The sequence below is a fragment of the Eucyclogobius newberryi genome, unplaced genomic scaffold (assembly GCF_026437365.1).
Source record: "Eucyclogobius newberryi isolate DKJ021-1_F unplaced genomic scaffold, fEucNew1.0.hap1 SCAF_3, whole genome shotgun sequence".
Taxonomy (NCBI): Eukaryota; Metazoa; Chordata; class Actinopteri; order Gobiiformes; family Gobiidae; genus Eucyclogobius; species Eucyclogobius newberryi.
In genome coordinates this window covers 2,720,146-2,747,077 of record NW_027315945.1, presented here as the reverse complement: position 1 = coordinate 2,747,077, position 26,932 = coordinate 2,720,146, and the positions used below count along the sequence as shown (strand labels likewise).

Sequence of the window (26,932 nt, the reverse complement as noted above, 5' to 3'; positions counted from 1 at the left end):
GACATTTCTGGTTTGGTCAAATATAATAGAACATCATCTGCAGCAACTTTATGTTCCGTCCCATCATTTATAACACTGTGAATTGTTTTTGATTGTCTAATAAATTGGACCAATGGTTCCAAATACAAAGCAAACAGGAGGAGAGACCAGGCACAGCCCTGCCTCACCCCTCTTTTAAGAGTCAGTGACCATTGATTTAAAGATAATATTTTTTATACAATTAGGTTGTCCAGTTAAAATTTGTTTAACACTTTATATAAATATGGCCAGCACAGAATCTCAGAGTACAAACTAATTATTATGGGTTTATTTAGTTGTGTTTGTAATTGTCTCATTGTGTGTAAAGATTGTCTTATGTCGTCTTGTGTCTGATCTTTGTGGATTCAGTTTAGGAGGATTTGTTCCATTCGTTTGGACATAATTGAGGAGTATATATGACAGTCCAGTGTTTCCTTTGTGCTTTGTACCACTCTGAGGTGAAGAGTTACTATTCTTTAATCTTTTGATTGCACCTTGTATTTTCAAAACTGTTATTTCAGCACCTAATTTTTGACAAAAGAAGCAAATTGAGGGTGTTCAGAAAGGATTTTATATAATTTTTGAGAAAAGTTTTTTATATATGGATTAAAATGCTGATTTGGTCTTGTTTGGTTTTGATTGCATTGATTTTCCTGTCCTATATTAAAAAATAAAATCTTTCAGCTTGTTGTTTTCTAAGTTTCGAGGATAATCATTTCTCAAACATTTCCAGGTCGTTCATTTCTCTTCTTATATTTCCTGTAGCATCTGAGGACTCCCCTTCTTGGCATGATTTACCTCCAGTTATTTTATTTTTTCAAGCAGATCATTTACCTTTTTTTTTTAACCAAGGATGTGGCAATAATTTTTCCTCTCAAAACTGCTTTAGAAAGATCCCAAAGGATGAGTGAAGGAATTATTGAAATTCCTCCAGATAAATCTTAATGTTGTACATTTTGTCCTTAAACAAAGGCTCATGAAGCAGCTGCATTGAACCTCCACAGTGAGTTCTTTTGTCTTTCCTCCAAATCTATAGTAATGTAGAGCATGATCACTTAGGTCAATTGTGCCTAGATCTGCTTCAGAGATTTTAGATCGTCCTCATTGAAGATAAAGAAATAGTCCATTCTGCAGTAGATTGCATGTGAATTAGAAAAATTGGTTTACGGGCGTGTTCTAGGATTCATCTCCCTCCAGCTGTCAATCAATCCTATATTCTTCATTCATTTATGGAACATCTTATTTGTTGTTCCTCCAGTGCCTCTTGAGTTTGACACGTCCACAATCAGGGCCATAATATCTGTATAGAAGGTGATATCGCCCCCTGGTGGAGCATACACATTTAAAGAGTGAAAACCTAACCTGCCCTTTAACCGGCACATACAGTGAGGAAAATAAGTATTTGAACACTCATTTAGAAATAATGGAGGATCTGAAATTTTCATTGTAGTTTAATAATTCTGGCACTTAAAGACCTGTTAATCTGCCTTTCAAAAGTCCACCTCTACTCCACTTATTCATCTAATTTAGTATGACCTGTTTGAGCTCGTGTTCAGCCCAGAACTACAGGAGGAGCTGGTCAATGACCTGAAGAGAGCTGGGACCACAGTTTCAAAGGTTACTATGGCAACACACCACAACGTCACGGTTTAAAATCAGCACATGTCTAGGTCCATCTAAAGTTTGCCAATGACCATGTGGATGATCCAGAGGAGACATGAAGAAAGTCATGTGGTCGGATGAGACCAAAATAGAAAGTTTCGGTATAAACTCCACTCGCCGTGTTTGGGGGACCATCCCAAGAACAGCATCCCCACTGTGAGGCATGGGAGAGGAACAGGTCTGTCTAAGGACACGGGACGCTGGGACATTGCCAAGTCCCTATGAACATTGTTTCATCTGTTTTTCACTCTCGCCCTCCGAGGGAATTGAATTTTGGGGTTCTTTTCTGGACAGGACACAGGACGGCTGAAGAGAACGAATGGGGCCATGTATTTCGGGAAACAACCTCCTTCCCTCAGTCAGAGCATTGAAGATGGGGCGTGGCTGAAGATGGGGCGTGGCTGAAGATGGGGCGTGGCTGGGTCTTCCAACATGACCATGACCTGAAGCACTCAGCCAGGAGAACCAAGGGGAGTGGCTCCTTAAGAAGCATATCAAGGTTCTAGGATTTTCTCAAGTGTTCAAAAACTTTTGCTTGAGTTGCTTGAGTGTCTGCGTCTCTCCCTCTCTCTCCCTCCCTACAATCTTACCTGTTGTTGACAGAGAGCCCAAACTACCAAAGAATAAAGCCTAAAGAATAAAGTCTCTCTCTCTCTCTCTCTCTCTCTCTCGGCTCCGTCACAAAAATCTAAAGAATAAAGTCTAAAGAATTCCGCAGACACTCATAATGCCCAAATTCATTTTAAATGGGAAAAAAGTACTAATACTTTTGAAAATTCAGTAAAAAGTACAAGTTGTTCAAATGTCAAAAGTAATGGCACACGTACTACTGTGAAAGCGATCGTAATGAGGTATAACATGCTGAAATCGGTTGAAGCGTTAAGGAGTTGATACTGGCTAAATGGAAAATCATGGAAAATATAATAATAATAAAAAACAATATAGCCGCAAGCGGCAATGATCGGCCCTCGCCACGCCGCCGCCACACCGCCGCCACGCCGCAAGAGGAGGGGGCGCTAACGCGCCCCAATTGTCCTTTTATTACGCCTACTGCTGAATCTGTGACGCTGTCACATCTTCTCCCCTTTGTTTTACCATCAAAAAGCTATTTTATTTTGAATTCTTGGCAAAATGTGCAGCTTTGCCGCACAGACACCGTGACTCTTTGAATGAAAATGTGGATAACTTTTGATGGTCCTGAAGATGAGTCTCACCAAATTTCAGGTTAATAGGGCTGACGCCCTGGGAGGAGTTTGTGAAAGTCTAAAGTGTAAACATGTTCTGGCGATTTCCCCATTGGAATAACATGAAAGGTTTCGGTCATCGTTACGGCAACGCCATAACAATTATGACATGGGTCTCATTGACTTTTTTGATGGGGATGCTAAAATTGAGTTGTGTGTCAAATTTCATATAATTTCGCAAAACTAAACATTTAACCTCCATATAAAATCTGTAGGGGGCGCTGTGGCGCCAAATGAATTTATTTCACTTCAAGTTTTGAAGTTGGTGGGCAAAACGCCCTAGGAGGAGTTCGTCAAAGTTTGACGTGAACAAAATGGCTAACACAGCGTGTTTTCATTTTCAAAGGAAGATGGCGGCCATAGGGTAAGTCTGGGGGCGTGGCCACAATGATTTTTTTTGTTTGTCCTCACGAGAGGAATGCGTGTCCCGAATTTCGTAGCTTTACGTCAAAGTTGACCTCGGGGCGTCTCCCATAGGCGCAATGTATTTTGACTTTTGTCGGTGGCGCTGTCGCGCCATTTTTTAACGAAAAAAAAAATGGCCCAGAAAAAATAAAATTTTTCGCCGATTCTGAATTTTGGGCAAAGTTTGGTGAGTTTTTGAGCATGTTCAGGGGGTCAAATTAGAGTTCAAAGCGATGAAGAACAAGAAAAATAATAATAATATTTTTAGCAAAAACAATATAGCCGTTTCCACTATCGGACAATCGCCCGCAGTTGCAACGCTGCCTTCGGCAGCGTTGCGGGAGCAATAGGCCCTCCGCCCTGCTGGGGCTCGGGCCTAAATATTCCGATGCGAAAACAATGTTTCCCATTTTTCAAATATCATAAACTATACATTTTCGGAAAGCGCTCGCGCTTTCCTACCTCATGGTGTGGGTCCCTGGTCACTGACGGGTACTTTCGTTAATTTTGAGTGGGCTCCGCCCACTTTGTGTTTTTGGCCCTCTATACAGTAATAATGTTCAATTTTTGCATTACATGCTTATATGCACGGAACATGCAAGAGATGGGGAACGTATTCGTGAGCTACTTAGCGCAAATGAGTGCTTTATATGGGGATGACGACCGCTTCGCGGTCGTCATCTCAATGTAAAGTGCTCGTTTAGTGCGCACTTTTGCACGGGCTTCGCCCGTTTACAACGGTAATGTTCCATTTTCCTACTACTAATTAGTATGCACGGGGCGTGCATGAGTGAAGGAGTGCGTTAGTGAGTGTTTGGAAGTGGGCGAGCGCTTCGCGCTCGATTTCGTGCGCACTACGTGCGCACTTTCGCAGCCGTGCTTTGCACGGCCTTACGAGATTAATAGGCCTCTCGCCAGCTTGTGGCGCTCGGGCCTAACTAGAACATATAGTGTCTGTGTGACATCGCGCAGACACTCAATAATCATATAATGTGATTTCTGGATTTACTAAGTGGGAGAACTTGCAGGGTGTTCAAATACTGTCTTTCCTGTCTTTACATACAAACTTTGTTCAAAAGTCATTCAGTTTTAAATCCAACATTGCAACTCCCCTCTTGTGTTTGCCTCTGTGTGATGAATAGTAAGATTCATGTAACATTTGTAGAAAAATATTCAGTTGTAGTCATCTGGACACTGTTTTTAGGAAAACACATTTCAACTCTCATCCAAGTATCAAGGCAAGGCCAGTTTATTTGTGTCGCACATTTCATACACAAGGCAATTCAAAGTGCTTCACACGACAGGAAAATGCATTAAAATCACAAAGACCATCAATCTGAATTTGCGGATCAAGTCTGAGAACTTGGGAAGCTATCCTACTCTGAGTAAACCCCGTCCACCTGATGTTCTGGTCCACCACCTTGATGTGCTCTGAGAAAACTTCCTGCTCTTGTTTCTTGATTGTCATAAATGTGTCATCCATGTCGCGACACCAGAGACTTAGAGTAGAGCCTGAAAAGGAGGTCAAAGCCTTCTTCTCAAACTGCCTCATGCACAAGTTGTTCACGATAGACGGTAGAGATGAGAGAGCCCACGGCATCTGGCATCTGTCTGTAGAATTGTCCCCACAATTTAAAGTAAGTTCAGACAGAGGTCTAGTATTTTGCAGATGTGTTCAGGTGTCAGTTTGGTCCTGTCCCATAGGGACAAGGGAAGACACTAAGGCAGGGGTGTCCAAACCTTTTCAGCGAGGTCAGCGTTTTTAGACTTTTTTGTAAACAAACAACTCGACAATATTGAATTTGTCGAATGACAAAGTGAGTCAAGACTTGGAACATTATTATTAGGTTGGTGTAATTTACAGTTTTACATCCAATTTTACAGTAAAAATGTTGTTGTTTTGACGAACTAAGCAGGAAGCCAGAGGGCCAACAAAAATTGGTCTGAGGGCCGCATTTGGCCCCGTGCTGTAGTTTGGAGCCATGGGGCGGGAGGATGTTGAGGGCCCATAACAGGGCTGTTAGGACACAAACGTCTCAAGTGAAACTATAAACAACCTTTATCAGGAGGCTCCACCCTGTGGGTGGGGCCTACTCAGTGTAGGATAAATATCTGAGTTCCCAGACTCGATCTGCAGATTGAGATTGTCCCTTGGATGAGAATCAAAATGTCTTGTTTTTCTAAAACAGTGTCCAGAAGATACAACTGAAGCTTCTTCTACAACATCTGGTTTATTGTTCTATAGAGTTTTTACAGATGAAATTGATATTTTATTTGCAAAATCAGCAGAAATGAAGCGATGTGACTTGGTCACTCCATTCTGGACCATTGTATATTGACAGTGTGTCAATATACACAGATAGCGTACCGGTCAGTGAGGATGTCCAGGAGCCGCTGTGTGTTGATGAAGGAGCGGTACGTGCAGAGGAAGATGGTGACGTAGGATAAGTCTCCAGTGGTGAAGCAGTGAAGCAGGTGCAGCACCAGCTTCTCCTCTGTGCCGGCCTTCACACACTGAGACCGCCGCACTCCTGTCTGCACCACACAACAGTCACACTAGTATCATTTGAACAAATGTGAAATATTAAAAAGTCACAAAACAGGAAAAAATATCACTTTCCCCGACCACAGGGAGCACAGTGCCAGAGCAGGGCTGTCTGCGGGCAGCATGCAGCTGGAACTGTTTCATTACACGCCTCTTACCATTTCCTCTGTATGTCTAAATGTAAATCAGATTCAGTGTCTCATAACGCTGAGTGTATGTCTCACTCTGGGACTGCAGGGGGCGCTGAGCTGCGGCTTCACTCTCACAGTGTAGATGATGCCCTCCTCTTCCTCCTCCAGCACTGTAGACTGACACACACAAGGAAAGTACAGCATGACTATCAAACCTGCATGACAAATGTTAGTCTGGAAACATTCAGATTAGCCTTCGATTATCATTTTTATTGCCTCTGTGATTCATTTAATTTACATATTTAATTAAAAAAGGGGAATCTGTGACCACGGAGGGCCGTGATGATGAAACAGAATGTCCGAGTGGCCAAGACACGAGCTCAGTGGGTCACAGTCACACTCAAGGTGAACCATCTCTGGCCTCACGTAAAAACCTTTGACAAACACATTATCTTGATGTGACACAGTGAAACTTCAATGAACTTATAACTGCTGTTACTGCTCAGATTTAGTCTGGCCTCTTTAATTGTATGATTAAATTAATAGTTTAAAGATTTTAACAGAAAAAAATTATGCAATGACGATTTTCTTTTCTAGCTTTGAAGTTTCAGTTCAGTTATTTTTTTAGCTTTTACAATTGAATTTGTTTGTACAATTCTTGGGCCAAATTTGTTGGAGAATTTTACTTTTCATTAAAAAAAAAACACATTTTGAAAAATATGTGTCACTGTCGGTGTACTTAAAGACATTCAGTGAATCTTTAGATGCCATGTGCGTGTGTGAGTATGTGGGGTCCTCACCAGGTCCAGGGGGCAGTACCAGGTGGTCTTCATGGGGGACTCTGACTGTGGGCACACAGTGGCACACATTTGAGCTCAAGCAGCACAGAATAAACACGAGTTCTCTTTTTTCTTTAATTTTTCCATGTTTTTATACTTGAAGTTGGATCCTATTACCAGTCACTAATATCAACAACCCTGTGTGTGTTTGGAGTACACGTCTCCTGCTGCTGTCACCCGACCCTTTGGTGGAAGGCAAAGTATTATCACCCACTTTATTTTACCTCTATGTAAACGACCTGCTAAATTAAATTAATGAAGCCAATCTTAGGATTTATATTAATAACGTGAAGTCTCTTGTTGTATGCAAGAGACTTAGATATTCTGAATGCATGGATTAAATGATAGTTACGAACGTAACTTAAGTTCTATGAATCCCGAATGACCGCCAGTGGCGGTGCTTCAAACACTGAATGATCATGCGCAGGTCGAGAATCAATAACAACAATCTCCTGTAGTGACCTTCCGGTGAACCCCGTGACCTTATTTAGTCACATGGCACCGGAAGCTCAATCTCTTGAATCTTCTTGCGAAAGCATGTGGATTCTGAGGGACAGAGACCTCTGGCGGTCATCCGGGATTCATAGAACCGCTATAGTTCTATTTCATCCCTACTTACCGCCAGAGGCGGAGCTTCAAGCACTGGATGACTTGTAACAACAAAGTCACGAGGAATCCACGGGCCACTTACAAAACACCCACCTCAACAAGATGAAGAATGGTGCTGGCGTAACACCCCGTCGAGGGGAAGGGAAACCGCTACATTCACAGTATAGAACCTGGCAAAGGTAGAGGCTGATGTCCAGGAGGCTGCAGCACAGATGACATCCAGAGGGCCGGTGTAACACACAAAAGGATTTTCCGACTGTTGGACACCCGCATTGACCATATGTAAACTTCAAGAGCACGGATAGGTCAAAGGGACTCTGTAGCAGACTCAGCACTAACCGTGCTAATTACAGAGGTTGGACATTGCCTGAAGAACACAACAACTTCGGAAGGAAGGCAGCATTAAGCCACAGCGTAAAGCTACGTACACACCGCGGCGTCAAATTCATGCCCGACGCAGAAGTTGGACGCCTGTACATTTGAAGACAGAGGTCCCGGACGCGCGTCCGAGGATGCCCCATTTCAGCTGGAGGAAATGCGTAGAGGAGAACATGGGGCCAGTTGTGAGCCAGTGCATCCAGACCCAATGGGCTGGTATTGTCCATCAGAGAGTACCAAAGAGGACAATGGTCGACTCCTGAGAGGCAACGAGGTCCATTTGGGCCCTGCCGAAGATCCGCCGGATGCTGGAGACACCTCTGGGTGAAGCCTCCCCTCCCCTGGCAAGAGAGTCTGTCAGGAAAGGTAGTCTGCCACCTGATTCCATGTTCCTGGGAGATAAGTTGCCCGTAGGCTGGTATAGTGGACTGATGCCCATGTGAGAAGCTGCCGGGTTCTCTGTGTGAGCTTTACCGATCTGGTCCCCCCCCCCCCCCCCCCATGTGGTTTAAATGGTAAACCGACAATGTGTCGTCCGATTGCACGAGAATGTGCCTGCCTCGTAGCTTCGGCAGGAAATGATGTAGTCCCAAGTGTACAGCAACTAGTTCCAAAACGTTTATGTGTTCCCCGACCAAACATGGGGCCCACATTCCTTGCACCACGTGACCGTGCCAGGTTGCACCCCAACCCATGGAGGATGCATCTGTGCTCACAACTTCTCTCCGTGATGGGAGAGAAGCCAACGGAACCCCTTGTAATGTGTGTAATCCAAGGTCTGTCCCTCCACTGGGACAGGGAGTGCAAACACTGGGGAGATACAGAAAGTGTGTGTAATGAGCTGGATCCAGCTGTAAGCTGTTCAGCCACATCTGCATGGGACGTGACGACAGCAGTCCCAAGGGAGCCACACTGGATTAACTTCCCTAGAAGTTTAAGATACTGTACAAAAGGCGGGGCCCTGCCATCCTGAAATGCATTCATGCTCACAATGTCTACGATGCGTTTGGGTGAAGGACAAGCAACCATGGCAATGGTGTTCAGAGCAATCCCCCCAAAAAACAGTGTCCTGGGTGGGAACCAGATTGCTCTTTTCCATGTTCACCCTCAACCCCCAACCGACTCATCAATCATGAATAATCTGATCGTGAGTGGGTGCACAGGTCAACAAGAAGATACCTTGAATAAACCCCCCCCGGATCCAGTTGCGGGTTCACAGGTATAATGGCACCCTTGTCCAGCAGGGTTGCTATTTCCTGGTTGAGTGTCCTGGCCTTCACCAGGTCCGTGATTGTAGTTAAGACCCGGCCCGAAATGGGGGGCCAGCGTCAGAACTGTAATCGGTATCCCCGTGACAAGGTGGTCAGTACCCAGTCATCTGGGGTGTTAGCAGCTCAGTACCGGATGTGTTCGGGGGTAAAGTAAACAACCGCCGGCCTGTAATCCTCACCTACGACTCCCCCGGCCTCTAGAAAGCCTGGGGGGTTGTCGGTCGGGCTGTGATGACCGAGCCATGTGTGGCCCAGTTGTCCTGGGTTGCTCACTTCGGGAATGGCCAGCCTTTGTAAACGGCCGCCACAGAACTACAAATGGGCCTGGTGCCCCTGAATAGGTCTGATGGCTTGTAGTAGAAGAGGGCACAACTGGGGGAGGGGCCTGACGATGGAGGCCCACCAGTTGTGTCTCATTTGAGAAGCTTGGACTGTGCGTTGGAGCCTCTTTTGCCGCAGCTCCAAAAAGCTCATCCGGGACAACAGGTCCGCCTGCCAGACTCTGTCAAAGGCAGCTGCCACGAGCCACAACACACTTGACCGAAAGCAAGAAGAGCAAAAGGGATTGTGAGTTTGTTGTTATTACTTCTCGACACACGCATGCGCAAAGAGTGATCATTGAGTGCTTGATGCACCGCCTCTGGGTCAGTAGGGATGAAATAAAACACAGATTATGCATTTTAAAGAAGCAAAAGAACCAGGAAGTACTTACTTGCTATAATCTAATGTATGGTCTGTCTCCTCTACACAAGTGCTTACAAATACCTAGAATTGATCTTCAATGAAATCATGAGTTTTACAGAGCGAACCAGGGAACCAGGTTCCTGCCTGAGTCAGCAGGGAGAGCTCTGGGCTCTTTAGTGATTAAACTAAAATTGTTCCTGATTTAGGCTTTTCTGTACACACTAAATAGTTTGATTCTATGTTGGGCTCGATTCTTTTCTACGCCGCAGGTTTGTGGTGTTTTAAGGAGCTTGACCATTTAACGCTCTCCAGAACAGAGCTTTTAGAATTTCCTTAGGTTCACCACAAAACCTGCTTCAGACGGTGACATGGGAGGGCATCCGTGCTTCATAAAGTAGAAGATTCAAATGTTGGAACCGCCTCATCCAGCTGCCAGAGCATAGACTCACTAAAAGAGTATTTGGTGGAACTGCTCTAACAATTATCCTTGGGCCAAAGAAAATGAAACACTTTTTCCAGTGTCAAACTTATATTATATATATAGAACTAGATTGCAATGCAATCCCAATTTGTTGAATCAAAAACTGATTCAAAGTTGAGAAAGTTGAGAAATGAAATTAGGGACGTCCCGATCCGGTTTTGAGTATCTGCCGATACCGAGTCCCGATCCGATACTTGAACAACACGTTAAAAAAAAAGGCACAAATGCAACATTAACAGGTTGTCCCCAGTTTTTATTTTATTCTTACACTTTAACAGTGAAACCTTCTTTGAGCTTGAATAAGAAATAATAGAGCAACATTTGAATTAAATAAAAAATGCAGCTCAACTTAAAACACCAGCAGCAGTAAACAAACAAACAAAGTGTAAAATACAGTATATGTACAGAGGCTGAGCGTAGCAGTGAGGCTGAGCGTAGCAGTGAGGCTGAGCGTAGCACAGAGGCCGAGCGTAGCACAGAGGCCGAGCGTAGCACAGAGGCCGAGCGTAGCACAGAGGCTGAGCGTAGCACAGAGGCCGAGCGTAGCACAGAGGCTGAGCGTAGCACAGAGGCCGAGCGTAGCACAGAGGCTGAGCGTAGCACAGAGGCCGAGCGTAGCACAGAGGCTGAGCGTAGCACAGAGGCCGAGCGTAGCACAGAGGCCGAGCGTAGCAGTGAGCGTAGCACAGAGGCCGAGCGTAGCACAGAGGCTGAGCGTAGCACAGAGGCCGAGCGTAGCACAGAGGCTGAGCGTAGTACAGGATGCAGAGAGCATAAAGGGCCCTCAGACCGGGGCGTCCAAAGCGTCCAGTTTACATTCAAAATCTATGTAAACGCGCATCGAACGCGTCGTGCGTTTTCCGCGTCGAGCGCGGCGCGTCAGGGCGTTTAAAGGACCGTCAGCGGGAGACACACGCGCGCCCCGAAAACACAACGAAAAACACCAACACACTTCCTGGCTACCCACAATGCCCCTCTCTCTCTTGATCTGATTTCGATCAAGTCTGAAACAACGTGATCGGGCCCCATTTGATCGGGACGTCCCTAAATGAAATAGATTTAAGGAGGCTGTACATACACATGTATCTCTCCAGCAAACAGCCCTCGGCCCTGAGGAGTGTGGTGGAGTTTCATTTTGTTTTTTATCGTCTACTTTAGTTTGATTTAAGGACTCTCTTTATTTAGCGGTATAGAGTATGTAGCCATCTATGACACTGTCTAAAGCTGACATGTCAAACTCAGGCCCGGGGCCCAAATTTGGCCCGCGATATAATTCTATTTGGCCTGTGAGGTGATATCAAGTATTAACCCGCTAGTATTGCGCATGCACCGCTAATACTACAAATCCCAGAATGCTTTGCAAATATGTTAAAATATCTCCTAATCGCCCCCACCACTCCTGACACACTAGCTAGCATCTGCTAACTGTCGCCTCACTCAAATTTAATCCACCTCTTCTGAAAAATGGCTAAAACAAAGAAAGAAAACAGGAGCTTTCAAGAAAGATGAGGCAGATAATGTGTTCATCACTGTAAAAGACAGATGTTTGTCTTGTGTTGTATCTGTAATGAAAGAATTTAACATATGACGACACTATGAAACGAAACACCAGGACAAGTGTAAGGATCTGAGCAAAACGCAAAAGCTCCAGAAGGTGGAGGAGTTGAAAAGAAGTCTGGTTTCACGGCAAACTATGTTCAGCAACACAACGTCCCAAAGTGAGGCTGCTGTAAAGAACAGTTTTATTGTGACAGCAGAGATCGCCAAATCAGCCCGGCCCTTAAATGAAGGAGAGTTTGTTAAAAAGTTCATGGTCAAAGCTTGCAATGTTGTTTGTCCAGATAAAAAGCAAGTGTTTTTAAACAGCAGAATCACCATGGCTACGTGTGCTTGTGAGCAAGAACAGCTGAGGGAGAAGGGGAAAGATTCTATTGCATACTCACTTAGGGATCATCTTGAAATGGGTTGAAGCTGAAAAGACGTAATTTTTTCTGTCCCTCTCTGGACGCCCCAGGCCCCCCCCCCCCCAAAAGACTTTGTCTGGCTTCACATAAAATGTTACGCGTTGATAAAACGATAGTAGCTTGATGGACCTGCTTCACCTCTAGCGAACATTCCTGAACATCCTTTGTATGTTTATATGTAGAAGTCATGAACTCTCCAAATAATGTCACCTGTCACTCATGTTTGTTTACTCAATTCACATGGTCCACGGCGCGCCGTGGCCAGCGCGGGGAGCGGGGCGGGTGCTCCCTCGCACAGGCCACTGCGCGCCGTGATCACAACGCACCGTGCGCACGGGCCGCGCACGGGCCGCGGTGCGTGCCTCAGCCGTGGTGGGCCGCCGCGGAGCGCGCACGGGCCGCGGTGCGCCGTGCTCCCCCGTACGCACTCCCCATGCTCCGCGCACGCACCCGCCGCCTAATGTTGGCCTAATGCTCGTTGCTGAGAGAGTTTTTTAGCATTTCAAAACAATGACTGCCACAGCGATGTATTGAAGCTTCAAAGCAACAAAAAGACGAAATGTAGGTTCAACCCCCCAAGACAAAAAATATTACGTCTTTTCAGCTTCAACCCATTTTGAGATGATCCCTTACTGTAGACAAGAGCAGCAACACATCTGACCAGCTATCAATCTTTATCTGTGGAGTGGACTCAAAACGGTATATAGGAACTTTCAGGATTAAAATCCATGCATGGTACAACCACAGGAAAATAAATCTTCAAGGAGGTGTCCAAATGTCTCAATGAAATGAGGCTGCCTCGTGATAGACTTGTGGGACTGAGGACAGATGGTGCGCCCGCAATATGCGCTCAAAACAGTGGATTGGTGGCAGGATTCATGCAAGAGAACAACGCAGGTGAGTTCACAGTTTACCACTGCATAATCCACCAGGAGGCCTCATGTGGCAAAGCCTTGAAAATGGATCATATTATGAGCACCATAACTCCAGTAGTTAACTTCATAAGAGCAAAAGGTTTGAGTCTTTCCTGGAGGAGTTCGGTTCAGAATACAGAGACGTATCTCTGAGTGTCACGCCGCTTCAGGGACGTCAGTACAGACATGTGCACGTCATTTTGCAGTTGATGTGACACCGGTAATCAACCTTCAAACGAAGCTGATTGAGCTCCAGTGTAGTGACACGCTCAAGGCAAAGTATGACTCTGTTGGTGCAGCACAGTTCCCACAGTTCCTGCCCGACTCACTGTAACTCCTGCACAAACTGCTCAAACGCTCTCTGTGTTCAGCAGGACATCTATGTGAGCAACTCCTCTCTTCACCACAGGAGTCGTATCACAGACGAACACATTCACTTAGTCTAGACTTTGATGAAGTATCTGCTTTGGACCCATGCGCCTCAGAGTAAATCACAGTCTGGAAAACTGAGCGTGGATTCTTTATGACTTTGGACTGTTCGTAGTTGAAGGATCAGATTTTCATCAAAGGAAGTTGTTATTTTAACATTTAAAAGAAGTTACAAAGATACAGATATGGAGAGATTGGAGATTTATTTAAAATGTAGCTATTATTTCATATAATGCTTGTTCTGGATTCAGTGTTTAAGCAAGACTATTGTTAAACATTTATTTTAATTCTAAAAGCTTTAATATTACATGTCTTGAGAAAACAGATGTTAAAATGTTTCAATAAATAGTTTGGCCCGCGACTTAGTCACAGCTTTTTATGTTGGCCCTCTGTGAATTTGAGCTGGTCTTAAGTGTCTTGTGTCCCCTGTGTGATTTCATGGAAATAGAAAGTTAAACCAGACTTCTGAATATTCATTGAGGAGAAAGGTACGTTTAAGGTCATACAATGGAGCAGTGAAAGCCGTTCACAGTAACAATACAGGTTTTTCAGTTTTTAGTTTCAGTAAGTTTTTTACAAGAGATAACTGAAGATTACAAAGACAGTGGAGGCAAAGATGGACGCGGAAATGTGTGATTTGAAATCCAAGATGGTGAAGTGGACACCCGAGCTGCGGTGGTGGAGGAGGACGTCTCTGACCTGAGGGACACTGTCTCTACTTTACATGTAGATGTAATGGCGTATGGGGTCCAATTAAGTGGTCAAAGATACTGACAAAGATGAGAAAAGAAAGAAAATAGATATTATAAACCTACAAGAAACCCATTAAATGACTTAGAACATAAGAAATGGACTAACATTGGCTATAACAGACTTTACTATTCCTCACACATAAGAGGGGCCAGTGGCGACTGGTCCATTATGGGCGATGGGGTGCCGCCCCTCCTGGCAATCAGCCAATTATGTTAAACGGTATTCAACAATTGTTTTGTCTAAAAACAATATAATTTGTTCAGAATTATATTATATTATTATAAGTTTCAATGTGTAAAAAAATTGAAGGGGGTTTATTGAGGCTTGAGGGTTCTGCGCAGTATCTTTGCTGTTCCTAGCACTGCACTGCACTGCACTGCACTGCACTGCACTGCACTGCACTGGACTGCACTGCACTGGACTGCACTGCACTGGACAGCACTGCACTGGACTGGACAGCACTGCACTGGACTGCACTGCACTGCACTGGACTGCACTGGACTGGACTGCACTGGACTGGACTGCACTGCACTGGACTGCACTGGACTGGACTGCACTGCACTGCACTGCACTGGACAGCACTGCACTGGACTGCACTGCACTGGACTGCACTGGACTGGACTGGACTGGACTGCACTGCACTGGACTGGACTGGACTGGACTGGACTGCACTGCACTGCACTGCACTGCACTGGACTGCACTGCACTGGACTGCACTGCACTGCACTGCACTGGACTGGACTGCACTGCACTGGACAGCACTGCACTGGACTGCACTGGACTGCACTGCACTGCACTGCATTGCACTGCACTGGACTGCACTGGACTGGACTGCACTGCACTGCACTGGACAGCACTGCACTGGACTGCACTGCACTGGACTGGACTGCACTGGACTGGACTGCACTGGACTGCACTGCACTGCACTGGACTGTGGGGCTGTTTGAAAATGGCCCCTGAGCCTCAAAGAAAAGTAATGGGACTCTTTAGCCAATCACATTTGCTGGATGTGAATAAAAACTTTATTCATGTTGAAGTGAAAGCGGCTGATTTCATATCAATCCGAGACATGTGATGTGTCAAACTCCGTTACCTTGACAACAAACACAACAAAGGAGTGGGTTTTTATTAGTTTATTATCTGGATAAGGCTAACGCTAAGCATTAAGTATGACTTAACTTCAATTCATAAAAATATGCTTTTGTTATTAGAAAACCCATGAAAAGAATGTCATAAATGACACGTCTTTAAGAACAACTTTCCTTAGAGCAAAAAAAGTTTGTGTTTTTATTATCTCAATGTAGTAATTGCGACTATGCACTAGTGTCACTGAGATGTTTGTTTTGCTCTTTACAATCTGATTTTTTTTATTTTAAAGTGTAAAATGTCATTTTATGTCACAAATGGAATCTGCCTCTAAATCATTGTATTATCATGACCAAAAGTAGAAATAAAGTATGTTTTCTTAATTCAATAAGTTGGGAATGTGTTTTTATTCATGCTGGAATGTCAAATAAATATGGGAAGGAGTGTAAACTACTATTTAGATGAAATAATTTTGCTGGACACAATAGCCCCTTGTGCTGGTGTCCAAGCGCAGCAGCAGGTGCCTGGGGACAGGCTCAGAACACACGCTGGTCTGGTTGTCGGTCGGCACTAAGCCTTCTGTAAAGACCAGGAAGAGCCTGGCACTGACCCACTGACCAATAGCCAGGTTTAGTACTAAAGCTTTGGTCGAGTTTTGTCTGAGACAATTAGTTTAGCTAAAGCTAAATCAAGGGCGGGGCAGATGAGACGAGGTCGTTAAAGATACAAACACACATCGGGTGGAGGCGTCGACGAGAGAGTCGTGGTAAAAGAAACATACGCTCAGCACAGACGTGTGCAGTTTGCAGAAAGCGCGTAGATATTGGAAAGAATCAATCTAAAAGTGATGTGTCCATCCCGGAGACGCCTGTCCTGCTGCAATGTCAAATAAATATGGGAGGGAGTGTCTGGAATGCTGCCAGCTTATTGATCTCAAGTAGAAAAGCCTTGGAACAGAGTTTTGGACAAAAAGATAAAGATGGCTGGTTTGTACTGGTCAAAGGGACGAAAGGGAAAAAGAACAGAGAAGGAAGCGTGTTTCTGTCCCTTATGTCTCGGGACTGTTTGAAAAATTGCTGAGAATTTTTAAACAACATGAAGTCCCTGTTTATTTTAAACCAGGAAACACTTTAAGACACAAACTGGTTCATCCTAAGGACAAGATGCCGACCCCAAAACAAAGCAGTGTAGTTTATTCTGTCCAATGCAGTGAAGAAAAGTGTGAAGAGCGCCACATAGTGAGACTAAACAGCCACTGCACAAGAGGGTTTATCAGCACAGAAGACACTGGAGTTCAGGACCTCAGAGCGCCGTGCAGCTTCATTTTAAAGACACAAACCACTCTATCAAAGACAGTGAGGAGAAGATTCTGAGCAGGAGAACAGATGGTTTGAAAGAGTTAAAGAGGCTATCTTTGTTAAAAATGAAAGACCATCTTCGAATAGGAATGGAGGGTTAAGGTTCAACCTTCCTGTTGTTTATAATGGAATTTTGAATCCCTGGAGAGGTCGACGCCCAGGGCATTCGGATGCTAATCAGGTCCTCAAGGAAGAGAAAGAGAGTGAGACTGGGACATAAGGGAGACTAATAGTCCATTAAAGGACTGATAATAAACAAAGAGGTGAAGTTTCTGTTGGGCGGGGCTTACCTCAGAGCAGGATAAATATCTGACTTCCCGGTCTAAATTTGCAGATTGACAATGAAGTTTTTTCTCAAATTGAGTCCAGATGATACAACTGAACCTTTTTCTACAATGTGGAATATTGTATATATATCTCAATTATGTTCAAAAGAATGGAACAAATACTCAAACTTAATCCACAATGATCAAACATGATTAATTACCAAACGACAAACACAAGACAACATAAGACACAGAATGAGCCAAATACAAAAACAACAAACAAAGCTGCAATAATAAGTCCGGACGCTGAAAAAAATATTTATTTAAAGTGCTAAACAAATAGATTATATAATAATTAAAATATTGAGGCTCTTCGCGATGGCCCAACATCAAGAATCAAAATGAACGGTCACTTGACAGACTCACTGACATTGAAAAGAGGGATGAGACAGGGTTGTGGTTGGTCCCCCCTGTTGTTTGCTTTGTACTTGGAACCATTGGCCCAATACATGAGACAATCGGAAACAATGTCTAATGTTTCACTTGATGGGACAGAACATAAACTGTCTTGCTGCACATGATGACCTGCTATATTTAACCAAACCAGACATTTCCACTTAATGTGATGCATTTCCTTCATGATATTGGTCCAATGTCTGGATACAAATTGAATGTACAAAAGTCTGAACTGTATTCTTACTGCCATATCCCTCTGTCCTTATGAAAGACCCATTTAAAACGGAATCCCTTAAATATTTAGGTCCTCCATAAAGAACTATCAAAAACAACAAAACAAAGCTGTAATAATAAGTTTGAACGCTGAGAAAGCTATGTTCTGGTACCTCACCTTATTTATTTAACGAACTGTGCAAATTTGAAATAGATTTAATAATAATAAAATATATTGCGGCTCTTACAAGGGCGTAATATCAATAATCAAAATTAACGCTCAGGCTCACGGACTTTGGATTGAACTATAAAAGTTCATGTTTTGCCCAGATCCCCCAGATCCTGTCTAATGAGTGGAATCAAATCATCTCAATATTTAAATGGCAAGACAAGAAACCTCGAATCCGATTTAAAACTCTACAGTTATCAAAAGAAAAAAGAGGCGGAGGTTTACCTTGTCTGAAAATGACTTTATTTCAGCTCAAATCAGAGCGTTGCTGCTGTGACCCAGAATATGAAGCTTAATGGAAATTATTATTGTGTAATTGATGTCAAGTTTATTCTATAATTCACTCTCTGGTTGTTTTCTGTGTCTGTTCTGTGTTTTATGTTGTGTTTTAAGCCCTTTTAGCCAAGAAACAGATTAAAATAAATGCATTTTTATTGTTTTTTATTGCACAGGAACAGAGGAAACCTTTGTTCTTACTGCAAAAGGGCTTGCATCTCCACAAACCTGACTGGTACTTGGGCATTAGGAGTTTTCTCCTTTTTGGCTGTGTTCAACACATAAAACTTATTTATCTCTATCTATTCACATGGAATCATACAGGTGATGTGCCAACGCCAGAAAGTCACGTACTGTTACTTTAAATGCATGTCAAATACAACTGTAAATGTGTTTAAACCCGGCTCTGTTGTCTGACTTTTACTTGATAAAACCTCCTGGACTTTTCACATTTTCTGATGTTCTGAGGTTAATCCCAGTTCCTCGTGTTTTGTTCCACTGAAACATTTATCTCCATCTGTCAAACTAAAACCCACCGCTCCACAGACCTGACCCTCTCCTCTCAGATTCAGTTCCTCGATGTTCCTCGTCCTGGACATGCTCCAACATGTGAGTGTCCTTCCCCAGCCCCGCCCTCTCACCCTGTCCCCCCTGATCCCTCCTGTCGTCTCCTTACCTCTCTGTCCCTGCTCACCTTTCCTGCAGCGGCCGGACCCCGAGCGCTCCACCGTTAGCTCCACCGTTAGCTCTGCCGTTAGCTCTGCCGTTAGCTCTGCCCTTAGCTCTGCCGTTAGCTCTGCAGTTAGCTCTGCAGTTAGCTCTGCCCTTAGCTTTTAATGATAGCTCTAGTGTTGCCGTTTTGCTAGCTCAGGTCGTGTGGCTTCAGCAAGCAGGTCTGGCCCCTCCTCCCTCCCCACTCTAAGCCCCGCCCACTGTAACCAGATCACACAGGTGCACCCAAAGGTGACAGGTAACACTACACCCTGCACCCACTGAGCTCGGGAGCTCACAGTCCAGCCCCGCCCACGCTTTGTCTCACCACAAACACTGCCTCGTAAATGTGTGGCATTAGAAGAGCGTAGAAGAATATTGCTCTACAAGTTTCAACTGTGATATAGTCACCGTTTGTCACTGTTCTTTCAAAAACATGTCCTAAAATCAAAGGTATATAGACCTCCTGCAGTTGTCTTCACGCAGTCCCAGCATGCATCTCCACAGGGACGGTCACGTCTGATTAGTTAAAAATGAGTTAAAAAACTTTATAAGCATTTCAGAGCATGTGGATTATTTCTGTTCACTAAGATTTATAAACGGAAAGCAGAAGAAAAGCAGAGCCTATTTCTGGATTGATAATGCTCCAGATCGAGGAGAAAAGTGGATTTCTGCACCTGAACACCTGAATGGACTAGTCCAGTAATTAAACTGTATTGATTTAGTTTTTTTGTTTTTTTTCCTGACTAGAACCAGGAAGTACCATCACATTAGTCCTGTTCTCAGGTCTCTGCACTGGCCCCTGTGGCTCAGAGAAGAGACTTTAAAGCAGCTCTGCTTGTGTACAAGTCTCTCCATGGCCTAGCACCAAAGTACATCTCAGACATGTTAGTGCCATATGAACCATCTCAGACTCTGAGGACCTCAGGGACCGGCCTCGTGCTGGTGCCAGAGTCAGGACTAAACATGGACCGGCCTCCTGCTGGTGCCAGAGTCAGGACTAAACATGGACCGGCCTCCTGCTGGTGCCAGAGTCAGGACTAAACATGGACCAGCCTCCTGCTGGTGCCAGAGTCAGGACTAAACATGGACCGGCCTCCTGCTGGTGCCAGAGTCAGGACTAAAGATGGACCGGCCTCCTGCTGGTGCCAGAGTCAGGACTAAACATGGACCGGCCTCCTGCTGGTGCCAGAGTCAGGACTAAACATGGAGCGGCCTCCTGCTGGTGCCAGAGTCAGGACTAAACATGGAGCGGCCTCCTGCTGGTGCCAGAGTCAGGACTAAACATGGAGCGGCCTCGTGCTGGTGCCAGAGTCAGGACTAAACATGGACCGGCCTCCTGCTGGTGCCAGAGTCAGGACTAAACATGGACCGGCCTCCTGCTGGTGCCAGAGTCAGGACTAAACATGGACCAGCCTCCTGCTGGTGCCAGAGTCAGGACTAAACATGGACCGGCCTCCTGCTGGTGCCAGAGTCAGGACTAAAGATGGACCGGCCTCCTGCTGGTGCCAGAGTCAGGACTAAACATGGACCGGCCTCCTGCTGGTGCCAGAGTCAGGACTAAACATGGAGCGGCCTCCACTTTGAAAATGTCTCATGTTCTAATGTAAATGATTTGTTGAACTCTGTTACATCTAGTGTTTTGAATGTTCTGGACACCATCGCCCCTATAAAGGCTAAAATGGTTAAAAATAAGCAGAAGGCGCCGTGGAGAAATGATGATTCGGTCAGGGCACAGAAAAGGGAGTGCCGCAGGGCCGAACGGAAATGGCGCAAGTCAAAGCTCCAGGTTCAAAAAGAGATTTACAAAGAAAAGCTGAATATGTACAACCTAATCTTATGTAGAACTAGGGAAAGATATTTTTCTGAAATAATTGGAAGCTGCAGTAACAACTCGCGTGTCCTGTTTGCCACAGTAAACAGATTAACAAACCCTCCAGCTCAGCTGCCGTTAGAACTCATTTCCACATCCAAGTGTAATGAGTTTGCATTATTCTTTAATGACAAAGTTCAGGGCATTAAAAATGCTATAAATCCCACAATGCAAAAAATTACCCTAAAACCACCAAGACACTTAGAGCTGACTCACTTTGCACCAGTAACTGACAAAACTGTCCATGAGATCATCACCAGTCTGAGTTCATCTACATGCTGCCTTGATGTGTTACCCACCAAATTTCTAAAGTCTGTGCTGAACAGTTTGTTAGCACCATTCACTCACATAGTTAACATGTCGCTTCAATCTGGAACATTCCCAATGTCTTTGAAAACTGCGGTCATAAAGCCTCTCCTAAAGAAGAGCAGTCTTGATGCCGCAGTACTGAGTCATTACCGGCCCATCTCTAATCTGCCATTTTGGGGCAAAGTCCTTGAAAAGGTTGTTTACCAACAGCTCACAGATTTCCTCTTAATAAACAACTCATTTGATGTTTTTCAGTCAGGTTTTAGACCTCATCACAGCACTGAGACTGCTCTTGTCAAGGTGACAAATGACATCCGCCTGAACACTGACACGGGCAAAGCCTCAGTCTTAATTCTGTTAGATCTGAGTGCTGCTTTTGACACTGTCGATCATGGGATCCTCTTACAGAGACTAGAGGACTGGGTGGGCATCACTGGCACTGCCCTAAACTGGTTAAGGTCCTATCTGGAAGACAGGAAGTACTTTGTTGAAATTGGTAGCTGTGTCTCAGACCACATGACCCTGACCTGTGGAGTGCCCCAAGGGTCAGTCCTGGGTCCCCTTCTGTTCAACCTCTACATGCTGCCGTTGGGTCAGTTGATACGCAGTGAAAATGTGTCCTATCACAATTATGCAGACGACACTCAGATCTATGTTTCACTGTCGGCAGGTGACTATGGACCAGTAGATTCACTCTGTCACTGCATCCAACAGATCAGTTTGTGGATGCAAAACAACTTTCTCCAGCTGAACTCAGACAAGACTGAAATAATCGTTTTTGGCCCACAGAAACAAAGAGAAAGTGTTAGCGGTCACCTCCAGAGTATCGCTCTAAAACCTACAAACCAAATTAGAAATCTGGGGGTAATAATGGACTCAGACTTGAACTTTAATAGCCACGTCAAATCAATAACATCAGCAGCTTTTTACCATCTAAAAAACATTGCCAAAATCAAAAATATAGTGTCAAAACCAGATTTAGAGAGACTTATCCACGCGTTTGTCTCCAGTAGATTAGACTATTGTAACGGCCTGCTCACTGGTCTCTCCAAACGAGCTGTAAAACAGCTGCAGTACATCCAGAACGCTGCTGCTCGGGTCCTGACTAGAACCAGGAAGTATGATCACATTAGTCCTGTTCTCAGGTCTCTGCACTGGCTCCCTGTGGCTCAGAGAATAGACTTTAAAGCAGCTCTGCTTGTGTACAAGTCTCTCCATGGCCTAGCACCAAAGTACATCTTGGATATGTTAGTGCCATATGAACCATCTCGGACTCTGAGGACCTCAGGGACCGGCCTCCTGCTGGTGCCCAGAGTCAGGACAAAACATGGGGAATCTGCGTTTCAGTTTTATGCAGCTAAAATCTGGAACAGTCTTCCTGAAGATGTGAGACAGGCTTCTACTCTGACAATGTTCAAATCTAAGCTAAAAACTGTTTTGTTTAGCTGCGCATATGACTAAAAGGATTTTTTCTTTGCACTCTTCTCTTTTGTTTGTGATTTTATTAGTTTAGAAAATCAGTTGGATTGATAATTTTTAATTTAGTTAATTTTATTGTAGTTCTGTTTCTGTAATTTCTTTGTGATTTGAATGCATTTTTCCTGCTGTGAAGCACTTTGAATTGCCTTGTGTATGAAATGTGCTCTACAAATAAACTTGCCTTGCCTTGCCTAGTGTACAATAGTGTACAGTAGTGACAGTAGTGAAAGTAGTGACAATAGTGACAGTTATTACGGTAGTGTACAGTAGTGACAATAGTGACAGTAGTGACAGTAGTGTACAGTAGTGACAATAGTGACAGTAGTGACAGTAGTGACAGTAGTGTACAGTAGTGACAGTAGTGTACAGTAGTGACAGTAGTGACAGTAGTGTACAGTAGTGACAGTAGTGACAGTAGTGTACAGTAGTGACAGTAGTGTACAGTAGTGACAGTAGTGACAGTAGTGTACAGTAGTGACAGTAATGACAGTTGATTACAGTCGTGACAGTAGTGACAGTAGTGTACAGTAGTTGACAGTAGTGTACAGTAGTGACAGTAGTGGCAATAGTGACAGTAGTGACAGTAGTGACAGTAATGACAGTTGATTACAGTCGTGACAGTAGTGACAGTAGTGTACAGTAGTGACAGTAGTGACAGTAGTGTACAGTAGTGACAGTAATGACAGTTGATTACAGTCGTGACAGTAGTGACAGTAGTGTACAGTAGTTGACAGTAGTGTACAGTAGTGACAGTAGTGACAGTAGTGGCAATAGTGACAGTAGTGACAGTAGTGTACAGTGACAGTAGTGACAGTAGTGTACAGTAGTGTACAGTAGTGACAGTAGTGACATTAGTGACAGTAGTGACAATAGTGACAGTAGTGACAGTAGTGTACAGTAGTGACAATAGTGACAGTAGTGACAGTAGTGACAGTAGTGTACAGTAGTGACAGTAGTGAAAGTAGTGACAATAGTGACAGTTATTACGGTAGTGTACAGTAGTGACAATAGTGACAGTAGTGACAGTAGTGTACAGTAGTGACAATAGTGACAGTAGTGACAGTAGTGACAGTAGTGTACAGTAGTGACAGTAGTGACAGTAGTGTACAGTAGTGACAGTAGTGTACAGTAGTGACAGTAGTGACAGTAGAGTACAGTAGTGACAGTAGTGACAGTAGTGTACAGTAGTGACAGTAGTGTACAGTAGTGACAGTAATGACAGTTGATTACAGTCGTGACAGTAGTGACAGTAGTGTACAGTAGTTGACAGTAGTGGACAGTACTGTACAGTAGTGACAGTAGTGTACAGTAGTGACAGTAGTGACAGTAGTGTACAGTAGTGACAGTAGTGACAGTAGTGTACAGTAGTGATAGTAGTGTACAGTAGTGACAGTAGTGACATTAGTGACAGTAGTGACAATAGTGTGAGAGTTGTGTCACTCCGAAGCGCACTTTGCAGTCGCAACAAAGTCATCATGATGTTCGTTGAAAACATCGAACAGTCTCACAGACTTCTACGTTCACTAGTTTCATGCTGTCACTACGTCATATGAGCACTTTTCGCTCTCACAATTTTACATTCTCTGAAATGTACGGCCAGTAAATATGCGCTAAAATATTTAAGGTCGTTTTTTTTTTTTTAAATCCAGCTCGGTCGAGTTACAGGAAACACACCATTTTTTTTTTGTGGCCTTATGTGTATCACTGCTGGAAACTCCAACGCTTCACATCAAGACTCCCTTCACTTTCATGAGCCAGTGGACACAGACGGACTCATGGACACAGACGGACTCATGGACACAGACGGACTCATGGACACAGACGGACTCATGGACACAGACGGACTCATGGACACAGACGGACTCATGGACACAGACGGACTCTTGGACACAGACGGACTCTTGGACACAGACGGACTGATGGACACAGACGGACTCTTGGACACAGACGGACTCTTGGACACAGACGGACTCTTGGACACAGACGGACTCTTGGACACAGACGGACTCATGGACACAGACGGACTCTTGGACACAGACGGACTCTTGGACACAGACGGACTCATGGACACAGACGGACTCTTGGACACAGACGGACTCTTGGACACAGACGGACTCATGGACACAGACGGACTCTTGGACACAGACGGACTCTTGGACACAGACGGACTCATGGACACAGACGGACTCATGGACACAGACGGACTCATGGACACAGACGGACTCTTGGATACAGACAGACTCATGGACACAGACGGACTCTTGGACACAGATGGACTCTTGGACACAGACGGACTCTTGGACACAGACGGACTCTTGGACACAGACGGACTCATGGACACAGACGGACTCTTGGACACAGACGGACTCATGGACACAGACGGACTCTTGGACACAGACGGACTCATGGACACAGACGGACTCATGGACACAGACGGACTCATGGACACAGACGGACTCATGGACACAGACGGACTCATGGACACAGACGGACTCTTGGACACAGACGGACTCTTGGATACAGACAGACTCTTGGACACAGATGGACTCTTGGATACAGACGGACTCATGGGGCTCGGTGGACGAAGGGTCTTGCCAAGGACTTTTTGGGGCTGAATATCTACATGAATCCATCCTTGTTGTTCTTCAGCCACAGTTTGGAGCGGTTTTGCCCAAGGACACAACAACCGCCCAGTGACTCTGTAACATGGCGGATTAGAAGGAACTTTTGCTCCACATGTGAATGAACCTGATCCCGGCAGGAGACAGGTGTAACTGGGACACAGGCCTAGGGCGCATAGTCCTGTGGGAGGGGCTTACACAAGGGCGGAGCCTGGGAGCTGCAGTACACAAGGATGCTAACGTTTACTGGAGAACAGGTTCTGCCAACATCACACACACTAACATGCTCATCTCACTGTTCAGTCCACACAGGCTTTTCAAAGGGTTGAAAACTAAAACATTTACAATGTGATTTCACGGGAGAAAATGGAAATAACCTCAGAATATCATAAAATGTGACTAATCCAGGCGGTTTGGTCAAAATAAAAGCATTCAAATACATCAGAGCCTGGTTTAAAAACATTTAACATTGAACAAGAGTCATCTTATGTGAATGATCTCTGACCCCAAAGGTTTCCTGACCTCCTGGTTGGAAACCACTGAGACATCATTGACTAAACAACTAAAGGGTTTAAACAGTAGTGGTTCTAGAACCCAACCTATTATTTCAAAAGCTGATCAGTTGTAATATATGAGCCTTTATGGTCTTATTCTGCAGCAGAAACACCTCGCTCCAGCTCTGCCTCTCCACCCTCCACCTATAGCTCATTAAAGCTGTTGTGCTTTTGTCTTTTATATAGTTCTAATCAAGCACGCTTTTGGATCATTATGTTCTAAAACGACAAGTTCTAAAAATAAATCTGTTTATTCTGTGTTGAAAACTTCTGATTTTGCATCGGCCTTTTTAGGTTCCGTCGCCATTGGAGAGCTGCAGTTCACAAGAGCGAACAGAGGAATCGTCTTCATTTGTGTAAAAGCGGCAGCCAAATCCCCCAGAAGGACGTAAGTAAAGAGCAGTGGGCGTGTCACGGGCGTGTCACGGGCGTGTCATGGGCGCGGTGAAGGCCTGGAGTCTTGTCCAGTGGAGAATAAAGATGACACAAATGTGCACGAATCTCTCTACATATAACCTCCAGTGGTTTAGAGAAGGGACTGTTATAATAAGGTTCACGTTCTTCAAAGTGGTTTTTGCATAATAAGTCTCCCTTAAGACTTCCTAAGGTCCGGGCACAGGACGTCTGCTCCTGCCCCGACAGGACGTCTGCTCCTGCCCCGACAGGACGTCTGCTCCTGCCCCGACAGGACGTCTGCTCCTGCCCCGACAGGACGTCTGCTCCTGCCCCGACAGGACGTCTGCTCCTGCCCCGACAGGACGTCTGCTCCTGCCCCGACAGGACGTCTGCTCCTGCCCCGACAGGAAGAGAACACAAACACAGGAACCTCTGCCAAGCTAAACCAGGTCAACACATGTGCAATCGGAGTCAAACAGAGAATTCTGACCTGTCAAGAGTTTAAACTATAGCCATTCTAGAATGTTCTGTTGTCATGTATATGATCAGATGTCAAATTGTGAATGTCATTTCGAAGGAAAGACGAGTATAATATTATTGCTTATAGCAATAAAAAAAAAGCTATAAAATCCTGACTAGAAATGAAAAATATCCTCGTTTAAAATGATATTTTTTCGGAGGGCAATGGTCTGAGGGCGGGACTACAACATTACAGTCAGTGATTGGCCAATATAATATCAAATTAACGTGCATCACAACTATATATGAATTGTTCAAA

General features: G+C 44.6%; 1 protein-coding gene across 1 annotated transcript in view; it reads right to left on the bottom strand.

Moving 5' to 3' along the window:
• Positions 1-26,932, bottom strand: part of rgl2 (ral guanine nucleotide dissociation stimulator-like 2) — a 99,066-nt gene that overhangs the window by 58,200 nt on the left and 13,934 nt on the right. The window contains exons 3-5 of the mRNA XM_072460149.1: positions 6,806-6,850; positions 6,099-6,182; positions 5,698-5,864 (exon numbers count right to left, since the gene is read on the bottom strand). Coding sequence (XP_072316250.1) covers positions 5,698-5,864; positions 6,099-6,182; positions 6,806-6,850 — 296 coding nt within the window. The remainder of the gene's footprint in view (positions 1-5,697; positions 5,865-6,098; positions 6,183-6,805; positions 6,851-26,932) is intronic.